We start from the raw sequence: 18,851 nt of genomic DNA, 5'->3' as shown, positions 1-18,851 counted from the left end.
ACATTCTTAGGCTAACAGTAAAAATCTGTACCAGTTCTAGTCCTTTCATAAACAGGCACACCAGTTCCTAGATAAAATCAAGCCTTCAGATCTGACTCTGCATTAACCGGATGGCAAAGTCTGAGGTTACTTTTCCATTTTGTTCCAAATGGCGATCTCTTGCATCAACAGCAAACTGGACATACCCTCGGAGTCCACATCTAACAACTGCAGGTATTTCCTACAGGTGAGTTCCTTCTTGGTTATGATGCTTACTTCTGCTATTACTGATTGACATGTAATATTTGTTTTCTAAAATTGCTATTATGTAGAGTGAATCCTTTGTAAAGGACCATTATTGTAACACTGTACGTTCTAACCTCAGTGTAGGCTATCTTAAATATTACAGAAAGATGTGAAGATTCTAGAAGTTGTAAGAATTTAAAGTTAAGAGGCATCTGGGTGGCTCAGTCAGTTAAGTACCTGTCTTTGGCTCAGGTCATGTTCTCGGGATCCTGGGATCAAGCCTCGAGTCAGGCTCCCTGCTCAGTGGGGAGTCTGCTTCTTTCTCTGTCCCTCCCCTCATGCTCAAGCTCTCTCTCTATCTCTCTCTCAAATAGATAAATAAAATATTTTAAAAAAAGAATTTAAAGTTCAATTTGACCTAATATGCACTTTCTTGTGGCAGTGTTATTTAAAGTCTAAGAATAAGTTTGTGTGTGTGTGTGTGTGTGTGCACTTGTGTGTGTTTACTTTCCCCTAAACCATGTGGGTTCTGGGTCAATACGAAAGCAGCTGACAGCTCTAGATAAAGATGATTATAGCGAAGAATTTAATCGATAACCACTTTTATCTCAGCAACACACATTACACCTTTAAAAATTATTTGCACAAATGTTTATTCTTAGCTAGTCTCAGAGTAAATAAGACCAAGTGGTGTGAAGAGCCAGAAAAATATTAGAGGAGAAGAAGCAATTCTGAATGTCAAAAAAAAAAAAAAATGCTGTGGTCAAGTGTGAGTAGTGAGTCCTTGCTTGATGATAGGATACCACAAGATTACCTCAAGCCACAATGATGTAATTTCTGACATCAATTCTGCTGGAAACCTATCTTATCTCTTAAAAGAAATTTCAGATTAAATCCAAGCACATCATTGATAAAATAGTAACATAATGTTTCTGATGAAGAATATATTATACAATTTAATATTAAAATGCCTTAAGGAAAAAAACAGAATCTGTAATGACAAATCTTTCAAATCTGTACATATTAATGACTCAAACATGTATTTGGAAGTGAAGGATTCTTTTTAGGAAGCGTTATGCCTGAAGAATCTGGAATAGTGATTGAAAGACAAGAAAAGACACCTTTAAAGGATAATATTATTTTGAAAGACTTTAATTAGCTAGCCACAACAATAAATACTTTCCCTCCCCATAGTAAAATGAACAGGAGTACTGTCTTTAGGAATAGATGAGTCCCTAAAGCAATCATAGGGCCCCCAGAGCTCAGACTGAAGTTGGCCGAAGAGCATTCTTAGTCTTCACCTGAGAAATACTGATATTTATTTCAGGAGGGATCCTAAAATGGAATTATCATATTTATGGGGGAAGTTGGTTGGTTAGCAAGTGAGAAAATCAAGGTATGCAAGTAACAAATTGCGTCCATCTGTGTGTGTTTCTCTCTCAGGCAAGGATGTAGATATATACATAAATATACATATGTATATACATATATACATAAATACTGAAATTTTTGGGCTAACGATAGTAAAACCTATAATCTTAATATTCTGTCAAGATTTATGCTTTTCATTTTCTCCTATACTATGAGTGACTATTTTAAAAGTTTCAGCAAGCCCAGTGGGCCAAGAAGAAAGAAAAGGTGTTATTACCTGGACTCAAGGCATTTTTATTTATTTATTATTTATTTATTTATTTTTAGTTTTTTGACTCGAGGCATTTTAAAGGAAGTGTACACAGACCTGAAGAGCCTGGAGCGATGGCCATGCCGATGGCATTGGGACCCGAAGAGAAATACTCCCATGTGAAAGGTGATTTCTAGGGAAAGGAGATCCTTCCATCTACAAAGTTTCCTTTTAATGCTGAACACTAAACATGTTCAGTGACTAAAAGTCTCAGCGATCATTAGTGTGTCTGTGTGCTTAAGTAAGTTTGCTGATCTCCTTATAGGGTACCATGTACTTTTAGGGGGTCGCTTAAAAGAATCAAACACTACCTTCTCCAACTATTTTTTTTTTAATTTTTTTTTAATTTTTATTTATTTATGATAGTCACAGAGAGATAGAGAGAGAGGCAGAGACACAGGCAGAGGGAGAAGCAGGCTCCATGCACCGGGAGCCCGACGTGGGATTCGATCCCGGGTCTCCAGGATCGCGCCCTGGGCCAAAGGCAGGCGCCAAACCGCTGCACCACCCAGGGATCCCTACCTTCTCCAACTAAATCACTGCTCATAACTTTCTAAAATTTATTTTTAAAAAGCACATATATCCCTTTGTATGAAGTTAGGACTATTAAACAAAGTAAATCTAAGAAAGCCATTTATGGCATTGAATGTTATTATAATTTCAGATCTCTTGTATACACAGGAATTATTTTGAATTTGTTCATTTTCACTTGTACTTAAAAATACTTATGCCTTTTTTTTTAACTGAATTAAGCATGAGGGTTAGTCTTTATTTTGCATCACCTCACTAAACCATCATGAGTTAATTTTCACTCAGCAGAAAACTAAAATCAGAAGAGAGTTAGTCACTTTTCTGAGCTAAGTAAGGGGTGTAGCACGCATTCAGACCAGCCAGAAAAGTTGCCTTGGCAGGCCATGTCTGCTCCTGCTATATATCTCAGCAAATTATTCTGACATTATTATGAAATTAAAAATACACCCATAATAAACCAGAGGAGTACACTATCCATTGGTCCTGTTGGAAACCATATACAACCCCAAATCTTTAAAAGCATATAGTTCACACTAAATGAGTCACACAATGATGTTCCCACCCACAGGCCTGATTTATTCCCTTTCTTCGTATTTCCTTGATATGGTACTTGACGAATGTTTATTGGTAAGAGTTTCTTTCCTTCTTAAATGGTGGATGAGCAGCATGCTTTGAGCAGCACGATTGTGGATGTCCTGCATGTGGCACAGCTCTTAGGAAACAGATCAGAGAGATGAAATAAATTCCAGAGAGTATGGTCAAGAATGGAATATGAAATGGAAGCTGGATGACGAGCTAGAGAAATGCCTCTGTGACTTTCTGAAAACTGCCAGCATAACGAAAGTGTCGTGCTCACATGTGTTTGTAGCCAATTAACAGGGAAAACTTGTTGGTTTTTTTTTTCTTCAGGTAGCAACAAGCAAAAAAATAATGCTTTTTCGTAATGGGCCACAAAGACCGTGATAAGTTATTAGCACATTATTAGTCATAACAAGATCATGATCTCCAAGTGCTATCCTGGTGCACTTTTGCAAACTGTGTTGTCTGTGGCTTATAAAAGCCACAGATAATTCCAGAATCTCTTTTTAATAATTAGTGTCAAGCTTCACTGATGTCTCTCAACCTTTTCAAAAACACTGGCCATCAAAAATTTGCAACATTGAAAAGTTTCTATTTTCACACGATTAGGTCATCTAGTGATGATTATAATTATTTTTAAAAATAAAGAAAAAGGAGCTCATCACATTGCTCTGATTTCATGATTTAGAGATGCTAGTCAAGACCATGCAGATTTTCAGAAATGCCTCTTATGCTAGAGAACAGTATATAGTAAGTCAACAATGCATATCACATAAGCCTCAATTTTATTATACCTCAAATTTATTATTTCATCATTGCATACTTATAGTATGCTTTGGACTGAACTGTGCCTTCCTAAAATTCATTTGAAGCTCTAACCTCTAAGGTGACAGTATTTAAGAGATGGAATCTCTGGGAGTAATTAAGTTTAGATGAGGTTATGAGGGTGGACCCCCCCAATAATGGGATTAGTACCCTTACAAGAAGAGACATAAGAGAGCTTTCTCTCTCTCTCTCTCTCTCTCTCTCTCTTTCTCTCTCTCTCTCTTTCAGCCATGTGGGGACACAGTGAGAAGATGGCTGTCTGCAAGTCAAAAGGAGGATCCTCACTGGAAACCGACCCTTAATCTTGGGTTTCTAGCCTCCTGAATTGTAAGAAATTAATTCCTGTTGTTGAAGCCACGCAGTCTAGGGTACTTTGTTCCAGCAGCCCGAGCTAAGGCCTAATATTAGCCAAAGTCCCTAAAAATCTATTTACAAGTAACAGGACAGACCAATTTGTGGATTAAGATTCTAATTCTACAGCAACTCTCAAAGAAGAAAATGTAGAAATCTACATTCAAAACTTAATATCTATTGAGTTACCTTATTTAGTAATTTATTTAGATATACTGCAATGTCACAGTGCAAGAAGTCAGGGCACCTGCATTGTACCTTTGTATTTTCTCCCAGTTGCTATGCAACCTGGGGAAAGCCTCTTCACAGTTACTGATCGGTTTACTTTCTTTTCAAAATGATTGGTCTGAAACATTCCTACGGCCCTTTCTGGTCTCAAAGTTCTACAACTCTTAGTGCACTTTATGTAACAGAAGGCAACTTTTACTCACCATTTTGTTCTCGCTGTACTCCTGCGGCCAGAAGATCAGGCTCACCAAGGCTGATGTCGTTCAGCCGGGTCCCCAGACACTCCATGCAGAGGTGCTTGCACCACTCCTCGGCCTCCAGCTCTGGAAACGAACACACACCATCCAAGTTAGGCAGTGCTGTGCAGATATGCCAGAGGAAGATCACTTCCTGAACCTTCTTTCAAGGTAGGTGGTAAGAGTTAAAAAAAATCTTAACCTTAAGAGAACAACAACAACAAAAAACAAACCTATATTCAAGAAATGAAAAAAATCCCCACAATTATTTCCCATGGGCTGACATTATAAAATTATATTTTAAGTGATTTCAAGTTACACCAATGTACTTTATCTTATTTACAAATAATAGTCTGAGAATGTTGTTTCCCATCCAGTATATTTTGGATTGATTTAATTTTTAGAGGGCAAGTACTTAGAAAAATTATTATTTTAGATATTAGTTATATTATAATATTTAGATATTAAAATATTAAATATTAATTATATCATATCATACTAAAATATAGGTTTTTAAATTTTAGACATTGTCTTTAGAAAATTTATTATTTTTAGAAAAATTAATTAAATAGAAAATAAAAATATATAAACAAATACTTGAAAAATGTCAGACTAAAATAAATGAGTGAAACCTTTCCTAATGTGACTTAGATTTGTGTGGGTTGAAAACCTGATCCTTCATTCTTAACTGCAACGTATCAAAGATTGGCACAAGAACGTGATAGCTTTTCTTCCGTAAACATCAAAAATGGTTCATCCTTACTTTGAAAAAAAATTCGGAGAGGATATTCAAAGTAACTTTCTCTTTTAGAAAACTCTAATTATCTAAGATTTTGGTTATCTTCCAACTTCTTTATATTCGCAAGTTTATTCTTTGCTTGAAACTTCAGAACATCTTACACCTACACAGAATCTTGTAGTATCTAACACTTTCTGAAATGTAAGTGAATTTGATTCTTATGTTAGCCCATGTGGGTGAGGTGGATAAGCAGTGTCACCCTTGGGTCCTCTATCACTGGTCAGCACCAGGAAAGAACTGCAGCCCAGCTCTTGTAGATATTACAAATACGAAGAATCTGAAAAAGGGTTTGGGCCAGGCCCTAAAAATGCTGCACAGAAATTGGATGAGAACTTTCCACTGATACCTGCCCAGAGAAATTTCTGACTTTTCCATGTGGCATAAATCTCTACTAGAACAGTTTAATATAGATTTCCTTCAAATCTCTTGTTGCGCTCCGTGGATGACATTCCAACCTTTGCCTTGGCATTTTAAGCTCCCCATAAAAAAAGTTATCTGTGACAGGTTTTCTTGACTCTAGGGATTTGAATACCAACTGCTCTGCTCAACGGTCAACACCATCAAACCTGGGTAATGGTTCTTCCTGTGCTTAGTCACATTGCCTTTGCCTCAAAAATAGGTTTGATCAATGAGATGTCAAGCCAAATTTGTCATTTATTTTTAGTTTTGTCAAGACCATAAAATACTGTTAGAAAATAAAGAAAAGGAGCATGTGGTCCTCCACAGGGGACTATTCTAATGAAAATAATAGTTCCCATGTTCTAGGCATGAAAGGTGTTTCTTTACATAAGGTACAGTTTGCACGTATCAGGGGCCATCCTCTCAGTAGTTCTAGATGCATCATCGACCTAGGTTAGGGAGGAAGTAGATTCTCATGTGAGCCTGGCCTTTTGCTCAGGTGGAATCAGAGCCTGGGTCTGGCTGCTGAGGCCTTTCTCGGGAATCTAGACAATAATCCTTTTCAATCACAAGGCCAATCATATACAAAAGAGGCATGGGCTGAGGCTCACAGCTTTCCATGAGGAATCCTTTCTAGTGAGGAAAGGCCAGCCTTCCTGAAAAGAATTTTACAGGAGCAGCAGCATGTATTGAAAATCATTTTCATCAGATAGAGGAGTTTTGGTTTATAAGATTTATAAAAATTTTGAAAGCTTTTCTAACAACAAATCAAAATCTTTTAAAAAAGATTTTATTTATTTATTCACGAGAGACACAGAGAGACAGGCAGAGACACAGGCAGAGGGAGAAGCAGGCTCAATGCAGGGAGCCCGATGCGGGACTTGATCCCGGATCCCGGGGTCACAACTTGAGTCAAAGGGAGACACTCAACAACTGAGCCACCCAGACGTCCCCAAATCAAAATCTTAAGCCAATTTCCATGCCACATCTTTAGAAATCCTTGACATTTCTGTTAAGGCAGACAATAGGACTATATTTTTCCTCTTTATATTTTCGTATCTTGACTATTTCTCAGGACTCCACAATTCCAAATCATCAGTAAAATCACATGCAATGAGCGTCTCATCTGCATGTCTCTACCTGATAGTATTTCTGGTACTCCATAGATGGAGCTGAGAATACCTAGGATGCTCTTTGGGATAAAAATAAAAATGTTAAATATGACAAACACTTTTGTGCCAGCGTTCTCTCTAAATGTTAAATCAGTGCGTGCCCAGTGGTTAAAGCAATATGTCACTCATTTCTATTAATTCTTTTGTCCTGGGATTCAGTAAGACAAAGAAAACAACCCTACGGTAAAAGGGCTTCTATAAAGCTGGAGCTCATCCTCTGGGGCAGGACTCAATGGGGGCATTTCTGTAAGAACCAGGGAGGTCTCCCAGCACAGAGATGACAGGGGTTCCTGAGCTTGCACAGGCAGCTAAAGATGTCTTTTGGATCAAATCCTAAGAATTGCAGTATTTCAGCATTTTAATAGTGCAGTAGTACAGAGGACTAGAAACAGAGGAAGCAATAAACATAGGATACATATAGTCACATTAAAGACAACTGTAAACAATTTCAGAAACAGAAAAATAGGGGGGAGGGAGGGAGAGACAGAAGAAGGGAGGAACAGAGGGAGGGACATGTTCTTATAATTCAGGAATCAGCAAAAGTTCATTTCTTTCTAACAAAAATGTACTGCAGACTCACTGTGAGGTACTGTTGTGTGCTAGAAGGTTATATGAAAACCAGTTTCTGTTGTCTGTAGGTTAGTTTAGTGGGGCGGGGTGGGGGGTGAGTTTAGCATGTGGTACCCTGCAGGGCTGCTGGCTTGACCCGTCCGAACTGGGAGGTGTGGCAAAGGCTGAGCAACGTGGAAGAAATGTGATCAGGGCCCGGAAAGAAGGGAGGGCATGTGTGCATGTGAGTGTGTGGGCCAGTGTGTGTGTGTGTGTGTGTGTGTGTGTGTGTGTGTGTATGAGTGCAGCAGCATATGTGTGAATGTGTGTTAGCTAGCGTGAGGGTATTTGTGAGTGTGTATCTGAATGTGTGTGTGCCTGTGAGTCTGCGACAGTGTGCACGAGTGTGTGCGTTTCAGTGTGTGCGTGCATTTGTGACAGTCTGTGTGAGTGTGAATGTGTGTCAGTGTATGAGTGAGGGTATGTGCTTGCCAGTGAGAATGCATGAGGGTGTGTGTCAGTGTGTGTGTGTGTGTGTGAGGGTCTGTGTGGGTGTGTGTGAATGTGTCTGTGTGGGGATGGTGGCCAGGGGCCAAGATGGAAAAGCATCTCTGGGGATCTTGTGAGCAGCTAGGGACAGCCCTGAGTTCATGCAGGCAGCATCGTGCCCCTTCTCTTCAGGTTCTGCAGTTCAGGGGTGCCCCCAGGTCCACGGGCTCAGTTACCCAGACATGGCTGGGAGCAGATGATTGTCCTCTGTCTGCCACAGGAGCCTACCACCACGTCACAATGTGCACATCACTCACCTCTCACCACGGGCATTTCATCTCCTCACATCCTCACAAGGGGCAGTGAGTACAGCCCAAGCTCGAGACAGACCACATCCATATAACTTTCATTACGGAACATTATCATTGTTCTAGTTTATTATTGGTTATTGCTTATTGTGCCTAATTTGTGAGTAAAACTTTATCATGAATGTGTGTGTGTGTAGGAGAAAATACAGTCTAATAAGGCTGGGTTCTACCCCTGGTTTCAGGCATCCACTGGTGTCTTGGAATGTCCCCTGCCACATGGAAAAGGGGGGCTGTTGTACCATTTAGTTCAATAAGATCAGCCCCAAGCCTTTATCTCAAGAGTATTAAGCTCTGTAGTCTGCATACTTGATCTAACAGTTTTGCTGTAGATAAGCTGAATTTACTTAAGTATTATACAATGCTTTGGTTTTTTTTTTTTAAACCTGTTTTTGATAGTCACCTTTCAAACAATTAGACCCATGCTTTTTATTTGTTCTTTCTTTGGAAAATTCTATGTATTGAGGATCTTTAATTTTTTATGGCGTATTAATTTATTTTGTCCCATCATTATTTAGTGTTTTCACTGAATTACCTTCCATCTTTTATTTTATTTTTGCAGAGCAGAGGAGATTAAAGACAAATGCAATCATCTAGCCCACTGCATTTTAAAATGTTTATTTTCCCACAGACTTGGTACCTTTCGTCTTTCATTTTATCTTTCAAACTTCTACCTACATATATGTGTAAATAATTAAATTTCTTGAGGGGAGCCTGCATGGCTTAGTGGGTGTAACATTGGACTCTTGATTTTGGTTCAGGGCCTGATCTTGGGATCCTGGGATCTAGCTCCCTGTAGGTTTCTGCAAACAGTGGGGAGTCTGCTTGTGTCTCTCTCTCCCCCATCTGCATGCTCACTCTCTCTTTCTCTCTCTTTAAAGTAAATTAAAAAATAATAATTACATTTCTTTAAGGAGGAATACAGGCATAAAAATGTTCTATGATGCTTCCTACATTTTCTCTTTGTGATGGATGTGCTTTTTCATTAAGATGTCTTTTTCGGGTAGCTTGCAGCTATGCTCAAATTTTTAATTCAGGTAAGTAGCTTTTTCCCTAGAACTGACACCCAAATAATGTTTCCATTATGTATAAAATTTGTTGAATGAAGAAATTTGGTAACTCCCAAAAGAAAAAAATGGAAGATGTTTGGCGATAACCAGTCAAATGGAGAAAGGAGATTGAGCTAAATGAGTGAATTATGAGACGAATGGGTTTATTGATTGTAGGGAAAAAGATCAGGGAAAGTGAAAAATAGAAATTCAGTGAAGGTGAATGGCTTCTCCCTGAGTGTCTTTCCCTCCCTCCTTTGCAGAATTCTGGGGAGAGAAGAGCTGTATCCCTTTGAATCAGAGGAGGTCTTTACGTAGCAGATCTTTAATTAATGCCTGCTGAATAAATTCGAGCTTTATTACTTTCACTAAATTTAGGCCTTAGGATAATGACATCAAAGTTAAATGATCCAAAATAGACTATATTTGAAAAAAGTGAAGAAAATTTCATCACATGTACAGAAAATAGGCTATCCACCCAAATCATAAAGCACTAGCTAAAATAAAACTTTAAAATAGCACCAAATCACTTTCATGTCAATTTATTGAAAGATGCAGGGCTAGTTTTGTGTGGAAATAATGATTATTGCACTTAGTCCTCACGAGGTCTAGCTTTTGTTAATAATCTTGGGATAATGTAGGTAAAATAATCCTCATGTCTTCACCAAAACCAGTAATCCTTAAGTATTATATCCAATTCTTATCTCCTGTGCAGATTTGCTATGATTTGGTGATAATATTGTTTTCATATTTGTTAAAGTCTTTTTAAACACACGCTTTGCTGGGAAATGAAGAAAAATGTCTCCTTCTGCAGAATCCTGCTTTAAGAACACAAAAATCTCTTGTATCATTATGGGAAAATAGAGCTGTTAAAATATATGATGTTTTGATGATGACTTTCATTCTTGAAAATTAGTACCTACTTGTTACTTAACTAGCCTTGTTGATATTTTATGAACTTTTTTTTTCTCTTATTTTTTTCTGTATTAGAAGACAAGAAACCAGTTAAAACCTAAGGACGGGTTTCAGCAAATAGGTTTCTGTTTTGAGGTCACAGGAAGGAGCTTGATTCATTGAAGTCAGATCAGTAGAACTGATCAGTTTCAACACTGAAGAACTTTTAGTTTTCTTTTCTGAGTAGCAAGCGCATTTATTCCTTTGAAGTGCCCTGTTTTGCCCCTTCCACATTTGCTCACACCCAATAATCCTTTGGTTGAGCTCCTCAGACCCATTTTTAGATTGCACACCTTTCCTTTATATTTCCACAGCGCTCCGCATATACTTCTCACATACCCTCTACGTTTCATGAGTTATCGTTCTGCCTTCTTATCAACATATTTAAGATATTGGAGTGTGACATACATTGATTCCGTCGCTCTAGATCCCTGCACGGCACCTCAATACGGAAACTAATCAATAAATGTGGAATAAGTAAACAGATGGGATTTGCAGTTAATTGCCAGAAATTTAAGACAAGTTCTAGAACCAAATGCAGATAATTTGGGCAATAGTCACTTGGTGGTTGTTTTGAAGTCTCTATTCATGACCATTTAAGTGAATATTTTAAGTTTGTTATTCACAGCTGGCTTATCTAGACAAAACACATCTTTGATTAGGCAGGGAAGGGAGAAATAGCAAATATGGCTCTCTACTGAACTTCAGTAATTCTGAAGTATCTCCCACTCAAAATGTTTCTGATTTTATTAAGCTGTATGTTTCACTTACCTTATTAGTTGTATTTATGGCAGGATGACAGTCTTATGTAAATCCCTCTGATTCTATATGTGATAAACACTTGATCAAATTTTTAGATATGGGAATGGAGTCTTAGTAAAAGGTCAGCTTAGTACCAGGGAAATGAATTATTACCTAAGTTTATTCCATCTTTCATGCACACAATCATAACTCCTTTTCCTTTCCTTCATAGCAGTTTGATACATCAAATTTTTGAATCCAGAATAGCACACCTTATTCTGCTATTCTTCTCCTCTTGTGATTTGGAGGAGTAAGATTAGGCTTTCAGATGTGGCCAAAGAGAAAATTGTCCTGTCTATCCTTCAAAGTAACAAATGACAAATAGCAGCAAATGACAGAATCATCAAATGTGCTGCTCTTTAGCCTGGCAGGAATTTGTTGCAAAATGCTTTAATGTGGAGGTTAGCAAATGACACTAGGGCTTAAAACAATTCAGAGAAAATAAGGAAGGACACGAATCAACACTTACAAATAGTCCAAAAAGATGGTATACTTTGTGTGTGTGTGTGTGCTTGTGTTGCAATGCAGGAAACAGGAAACTACACAGTACAAGGGAGCAAGATTAAAAACAATCCTTTGCAACAACACTGAAGCCCAGCTTGAGAATAAGTGCATTTCTGTGATGGAAAGCCAGCATCAGGATGGAATACTTTCCGATCTGTGCAATTCTTAATAGATACCAACAGAATATTTGACGCACACTTTTAAGCTTCTCACAAGAACAATTACCAAGCAGGGAACTTTTTGAAGAAGAGATGCTGTCAAGAGATTTCATCTTAGTGATGTTCTCAGAAGGCCTAAAAGCAATTTCTTTCCATGTAACAATCACATGGGGCTTGGGAGTGGTGAGGAAGACAAGAAAGAGAAAAGCTGTGTGCTGGAATATGAAAATGTTGCCAGTGCTGTGGTTTTTTTAAGACTATAGTCTAAAATCATATAAGGATCTAAAAACTTTCTATCTACACAGCCAAATCTATTATAAAAGCATTTGGCACTAGCTCATACTGAATATGGAATTGAACTTGGCCAATAATCCCAATGAGCCTAAAAGTGTCTGCATCCCCAGAATTTCTAGGAAGGAACACAGCCTTGCTGACACCTTACTTTTTGTAGAGTGGTGTTGTACGTCTGTTCTTCAAAAATGTGAGTACATTTGTATTGTTGAAATCTGCCATGTGTGATTTGTTGTGTTAGCCACTGAAGACCAAAACCAAGACAAAAGCCAAACAGTCTGTTCTTCTCTCTAGGAAAACCTCCAAGCAAGCATATTAATTTAATGGTATTTGATCCATAAAAAATTAGAAATACACACAAATAAACAGAACGCAATTTGATAAAATCTTATTGAAGTTTAAGAAACTAAGGACTTCCTAATTATCACAACTGGAGTAAAGAAGTCTCAAAACAGGGAACACAGATTCTACAAAAGCTAAGTGAGCAAAACAGCAGGGCAAATAGAGGAGGGTCTGAGAGAGAGTTGGAACCACTGCCAGAAAGATGAGATCCACTGTGGGTCTACAGACAATAAGAGAGGACGGGCTAGATGGGAACATGACCTATAGGGCAGGGATGGAAGGGGTGTGTGAGGTAAGGGACCAAATGCCATTCGGAAGGGATATGTGATTTAAAGGCACACAGTGGGTTGAGAGGGGCCAGAATCATTTTCAAAGCCAGCCTTCACACGTCTGAGGGCAAATCAAGGCAAAAGGAGAGAAGAAGAACCCTGCAACAACTGAGTAGTAAACAGAAAAAGAAGTAGAAAATGTAGGGTCTTATCAGACAAAAAATTGCCACAATATCAGAGAACTCACACTTCCTCCTCCATCACCAGAGCAAACAAAATCCTTGAAACACTCCTGGATGTTGTTACATTAACAGAAAAGGGTTGAATTAAACTAGGACTGTTAAAAACACCCAATCATGAGAACCAGCAAAGGGAATGAGTCCATGGAGAACTACTGCAGACACTCAAGACAGGAGAATTCACACAAGTTCAAATCACTGTAGGAAAACCACCTCTCACCTCACCCGTTCCTCGCAAATAGTAACATGAAGCAGAAGAAAACTCTAAGTGTACACTCCAAAAAGGATTGAACATATTCAAACAAACATCTGTGGATGTAAAAAATCAGCTTGAATTAGAAACTCAAAAACTAAGAATGGAAGTGAATAAAAAATAGGAAAAACAAAGAGTAGAATGAACCTAGAAAAGAAGTAGAAGAAAGGACAAAAAATAACTCAGAAGTGAAAAACAAATTGCAAAGTGCTTAAGGCAAAATAGGCTCAAAGAAGAATTTAAGAGGTGTTGATCGAAGAAAGAAAATATGACTATCATAAAGAAAGAGGTATGGGATTGAGTTCTGCATCGGCCTCCCTACATAGAGCCTGCTTCTCCCTCTGCCTATGTCTCTGGCTCTGTGTGTGTGTGTCTCTCATGAATGAATAATTAATTAATTAATTAATCTTTAAGAAAAAAAGAGGTAAAAAGAGTGAGAGAGAAGCAGTGGCCATGGATAACAAGCAAAGGAATAATGGCGGCTTGGACCACTGTAGGAAAGTGGGCATGGAGGGCATAACCGTGTAGATTTGGAATTTACTCAAGAGAACCTATGATGTTTGCAAGTTTGCAACAGTTGGAGTGTGTGAGAAAAAGCCAGAAGTTAAAGATGAACACAGTATTTGTTTTCCTGTGCATTGGGGAGAATGGAGCTGTATACTAATAACACAGTGAAGGCTGTGGGAGAGGCACAGTTGGAAGAAAATAAGAGCTCAATTTTAGAAATAAATTTTAGATGCCTGTTAGATATAGAAGTAGACAGATGAGTGGGCAGTTGGATAGATGACCCTGGCATTCGGGATGGAGCTTCAGATTGGCTGTATCAATGTGGGGAGAACAGAATGTAGGTTTTACTTAAAGCCATGTGTCCTTGTGAGGCCACCAACTAGTTTGCACAGACTGAAAAAAGAAGACATTTAGGGACTAAGACCTTGGCTGTCCCACAATTAGATTCTGGGATAAGAGGATGAAAGGAGGCATAGAGTACCAGACACTTGAGGATGAGGAAACAAGAAAGAGTATATTACATTCTGGAAGCAAGAACCAAAAGTGTTTCAAGAAGCCAAGGGCTGTTTATGGTCTTGTTTTTTGTCAGTTTCACTGAAGTACAACTGACAAATAAAATTGTAATATATACAAAGTGTGCAATGCGATCTTTTGATATGTGTATACGTTGTGAGAGGATCCCCTCAATCAAAGTAATTAATGTAGCCATAATCTTTACTCAATATGCTGCATCTGGTGTGTATGAGAATACTGAAGTTCTACTCCGTTAGTGGATTTCAAATATACAATGTGGTATCATCAACTATAGTCACCATGTTGTTCGGTAGATCCCCAGAACTCCTTCATCTTGCAACTGAAAAGTCTGTACTTTTTTACCGATTTCTCATTTCTCCCACTCCCCAACTCCTAGCAACCACCATTCTGCTCTGTTTCTAGAAGAGCTTACCTTTTTTTTTTTTTTTTTTTTGTAATTCTTTAAGTCAAATGAGGTTTAAAAACTGCCTACAAGATTTATCGATATGGAGGGCATTAATTACCTTAGTAAGGGGAGTTTTTGTTAGACTGATTGAAACAAAAGTCCAACACTTGGACTACGTGCAAGGAAAATTGGAGAGAGAAGACATGAATTGCAATCAGAACATGGGTAAATCTAGAACTCTATTTGCAAGGTTTTGGTGTATGTTTTGTAAATGGAAGAAGAGTGATAGGGATGCCTGGGTGGCTCAGCAGGTAAGCTTCTGCCTTCAGCCCAAGGCATGTTCCTGGAGTCCTGGAATCGTGCTCCCTGCATGGAGCCTACTTCTCCCTCTGCCTATATCTCTGCCCCCCCTCTGTCTCTGTGTCTCTCATGAATAAATAAATAAATTCTTTAAAAAAAAAGGAGATAGATGGCATGGTAGCTGGAAGGAGACATGAGATCAAGAATTTAGTGGTATAAGGAAAGTAGAAATTTCTTGTGATACTTCTGCATGGAAATTGTAAGAGCTAGGTGCACAATTCTTTCTATTCTCTTCCCACTGATGCAGTGATATAAAAGCAAGTAACAAAACAGCGCTTGTGTAAGTCTAGATTCCTGATGTCCATGATTAACAGAGCCATTCTACAGACCCACGGGATAAGTGAAAAAAAGTTTGGTGGGTGATGACACTGAGATTTGGGAATTGTTATGGCTACATACCTAGTGTTTCTTAATAAAAAAAAATGGAAGATAAAATAAAAGTGAGGTGATGCTTATCACAAAAGAAAATTAAATTGTCTCATTGTCCTGGTGGTCAGTCAGCAAGGGATAAGGAAACTATCAAGGAACATGGGAAAGATGCTGATCCATTATGCTGTAGAAAACTATATGGCTAAAATACCACCTGCAATAACTTGGTGGTGGCATTAGAAAATTCAGTGAAGCATGGAGAGGGGTTGGAAATAGAATATTGACAGTAAGTGTTAGTGGCTGTAGCTGCATTTGGCAAGGTATTAAGGAAATGAATTGGTCAGTTTGCACATAAAATGACTCAAAAGAAACAGACCATATCCAAAAAGTTGGAGCCTTTCCAGGTTGAAAAGGCAATTGCTTCTCAACTCCAAGTCAACTCCAATAAAAATTAAAATGATATGACTGAGTTACATATTCTTTCTTGAAATCTGTGAAAAGCTGAAAATTCCTTGGAGTAAAGGTCCAGCCAAGAGTTTGATGCCCAGTGCATCTGTTCATTTGGATAAATGGTTTCGGGAGAAGATACCAAGAGGCTGGTTCTCCAACCAAACCCGACTGCTCAAGGTCTGAACGGGAAACAGCACAAGGCCTAGAATTCAAGGGAAGCATTTCCAGAAGAGAAATGCAGACATATTGGCACATGGAACTAAGTAAAATCAAATAAATGAAAAATATGCTATGCTTTTAAAAAGAGTTGGAAATCAGTTAGAAATCACTCTCAGGAAGTGAGATCATGGGTTTCCAGGTTACTGGAACGTACTGGTGACTCCCCTCAGGGAGAAACACTGGTACCAATCAAGTAAAAGACCCCATCCACATAGCAGTGGGCCTCTACACCAGTGTTCATCCTGTCTCATGCCATAGTGTGCACTGGTATGGGGCCATAGGTTTCTTCCATAAAGAGCCATGTCTGGTCCTGCTGTAGGGATAACTGTGCATCCAACTGGATGTTGAGAAGGAATGGAAGAACCAGAATTGTACTTTGAGGAGGAGTGAATGCAGTTTGTGTTCAGGAAGAAAACTCAGTGGATATTTGGTAACCAGAAGCACGGGTGGTGGGATTCCTTTGTGCTATTTGGTAAGCTTCTTTTAGGCACATGGTAAAATGACATGTTCTCCCTTTGGAGTTAGTTGTTAAGTAAATTAGAATAAAATATTTCTGAGGGCATCTAGGTGGAACAGTCAGTTAAGTGTCTGACTCTTGATTTCCACTCAGGTCATGATCTCGGGTCTGAGATCAAGCCCCATGTGGGGCCCTGCACTCAACTGGGAGTCTGCTTCTCTTCCACTCTCTCTCCCTCTCTCTCTGCCCCTCCCTATACACTCTCTTTCTGTAAAATAAATAAATAAATAAAATATCTTTTTAGAACAGAATAAAATATTTTCCATAATGCTTCTTCTAAATGCACACAATTTGAGCCACCAAGCACACTTAGGACAAGCATTGTCTGCCATTAGGGATGAGATGAATGTGGTGAGTACCTTTGCTTATCTCTAAAAAGAACATGTTAGTAGTTTTCACCATTACATAAACTGGAATTCTTATTTCATTCTAATCTTACATTCATAAAAGAAGAAAGCAAGAGGACCACTCATGTTGAAATTCAAATAATTAATGAGGAACATAAAAGTGGTAATTATTCTGATAATTTGCAGCAAGACGATCATTAAGATTTATATGTACTATTCATATGATCATAAGTATTGTACAGCATGTAAAGATAGCTTTTCAAAAGCCTGTATCAAAAAGATAACATATAATAAATATTATATTGAAATTAATTTTACATTCATTGAGAATAAAGATAATGTATTAGTCACAAGAAAGTACTTACATAGGTGTGAAAAATTCTTTAGTAGTAAATATTTAAAAACAAAATACAGAAATCATGAAAGAACCCAACTAATTAGCTGTAATCAAAAAAAGCACTATAAGAGGGGTGCCTGGGTGGCTCAGTTAGTTAAGCGTCTGTGTTCAGCTCAGGTCATGATCTCAGGGTCCTGGGATCCAGCCCAAGGCTGAGGGGTGGGGTGGGAGGTTGGGGGGGGGGGCGGTCAGGCTCCTTTCTCAGCAGGGAGTCTGCTTATTCCTTTCCCTCTGCTCCTTCCTCTTACTGGTATGTGCTCTCTCTCTCAAATAAATAAATAAAAGCTTTAAAAAAACTACAAGAATTTTAAATAGTATATCCTGAAATTAATTAATAAACTTAGTGATGCACAGATTTAAAATTTCAATCTTTACTTTATATCACCTTTGTGACCTGATCCAAACATTACATAATAATTTATTGAAAAACATATTTGTTGATGAATTACCCTTTAAATTAATGGCTTCTGAAATGATCGAAGTTGGAAATAATTTTCATATATTACAGGAAAAAATATTATTAAACTTTAATATAGTTGAATAGGATAGGTCCTCTTATGCTTGGATCCAGCTAAAGCTACTACCTGAAAACAACTAAATATTCCACATTTTAAAAACATTCTAAAAGCTGCCATACGCATTCACACAGTGCCTAAAATTATGAGAACAGGCCACTTTCCTTCCCTTGCTGCAATCCCTTCCCATGTATGTGCTGAGTGAAAAATAATAAGCCAAAAATGATCTGAGCACAGATTTGGCTGCCCAGGAGAGAACTATGGCAATTTCTACCTCTCCATCTCTCAAGTCGAGGAGAGGGTGTTTTTGTGCACCTCTAGTGTATGTATGTATATGGGGGGAGGGGTGTAAGAGAACTTCTCCCTAGGGACTGGGAGCATCTTTGAGGATGCATAAGAAATCGCAGATCGAAAATCTGCTTATGCAGTACATTTGCTTTTTTGCATTATTACCAATTTGATGAGGGGTAAAGGGAAGCTGGAAAGAGATCCCCAGTTAGCACTGTTGGGAGGCCTGCATTCTCCTGCACTGGATGGCAGACTTGAAATAATTTAGTGTTTCCCAATTGGTCCCTGAAGATGCCCAAGAGGGTTGTCGGCTGGCTGAGAGCTGGAGAAGAGACGCCAGCAAAAGAAAGTTCGGAATAGATTAAGGTGGCACATGCCAGGCAGGAATCAGCAAAGCAGAGGGTAGGCTGGGTTGCTGAAGCCCATCTGCACTCACACCAGGGTCTGTACACTGAGGAGCCTATCTTCAGGATTTCCCAAAACCTCACAATTCCCAAGTGAAGAGAACCTGCCACACAGACACTATGGGCATTCAAGACAAAATGGCAGCCCTGCCAGCTGACGAAAGAGGTGTTGGCACGTTTTCCTCTACCCTCTTTCTCAGGACTCAACACAATGGTGAAGCCAGAATTTGGCAGGGTGAGAAGACTGTAGAACAATTATGTTCCCATCTC

The 18,851-nt window shown here is 38.6% G+C and overlaps 1 protein-coding gene across 2 annotated transcripts in view; it reads right to left on the bottom strand.

Moving 5' to 3' along the window:
- The window catches only part of DOK6 (docking protein 6), a 358,944-nt gene that overhangs the window by 152,351 nt on the left and 187,742 nt on the right, over nucleotides 1-18,851 (bottom strand). For both annotated transcript variants that reach the window (XM_072758090.1, XM_072758089.1), the window contains one exon: nucleotides 4,624-4,743. In XM_072758090.1, the coding sequence (XP_072614191.1) occupies nucleotides 4,624-4,743 (120 nt within the window). The remainder of the gene's footprint in view (nucleotides 1-4,623; nucleotides 4,744-18,851) is intronic.

This window comes from Vulpes vulpes, chromosome 5 (genome assembly GCF_048418805.1).
Source record: "Vulpes vulpes isolate BD-2025 chromosome 5, VulVul3, whole genome shotgun sequence".
In the NCBI taxonomy this organism is placed as follows: domain Eukaryota; kingdom Metazoa; phylum Chordata; class Mammalia; order Carnivora; family Canidae; genus Vulpes; species Vulpes vulpes.
Note: the sequence above shows the minus strand (reverse complement) of the source record. Positions and strands in the feature narration are given on the sequence as shown.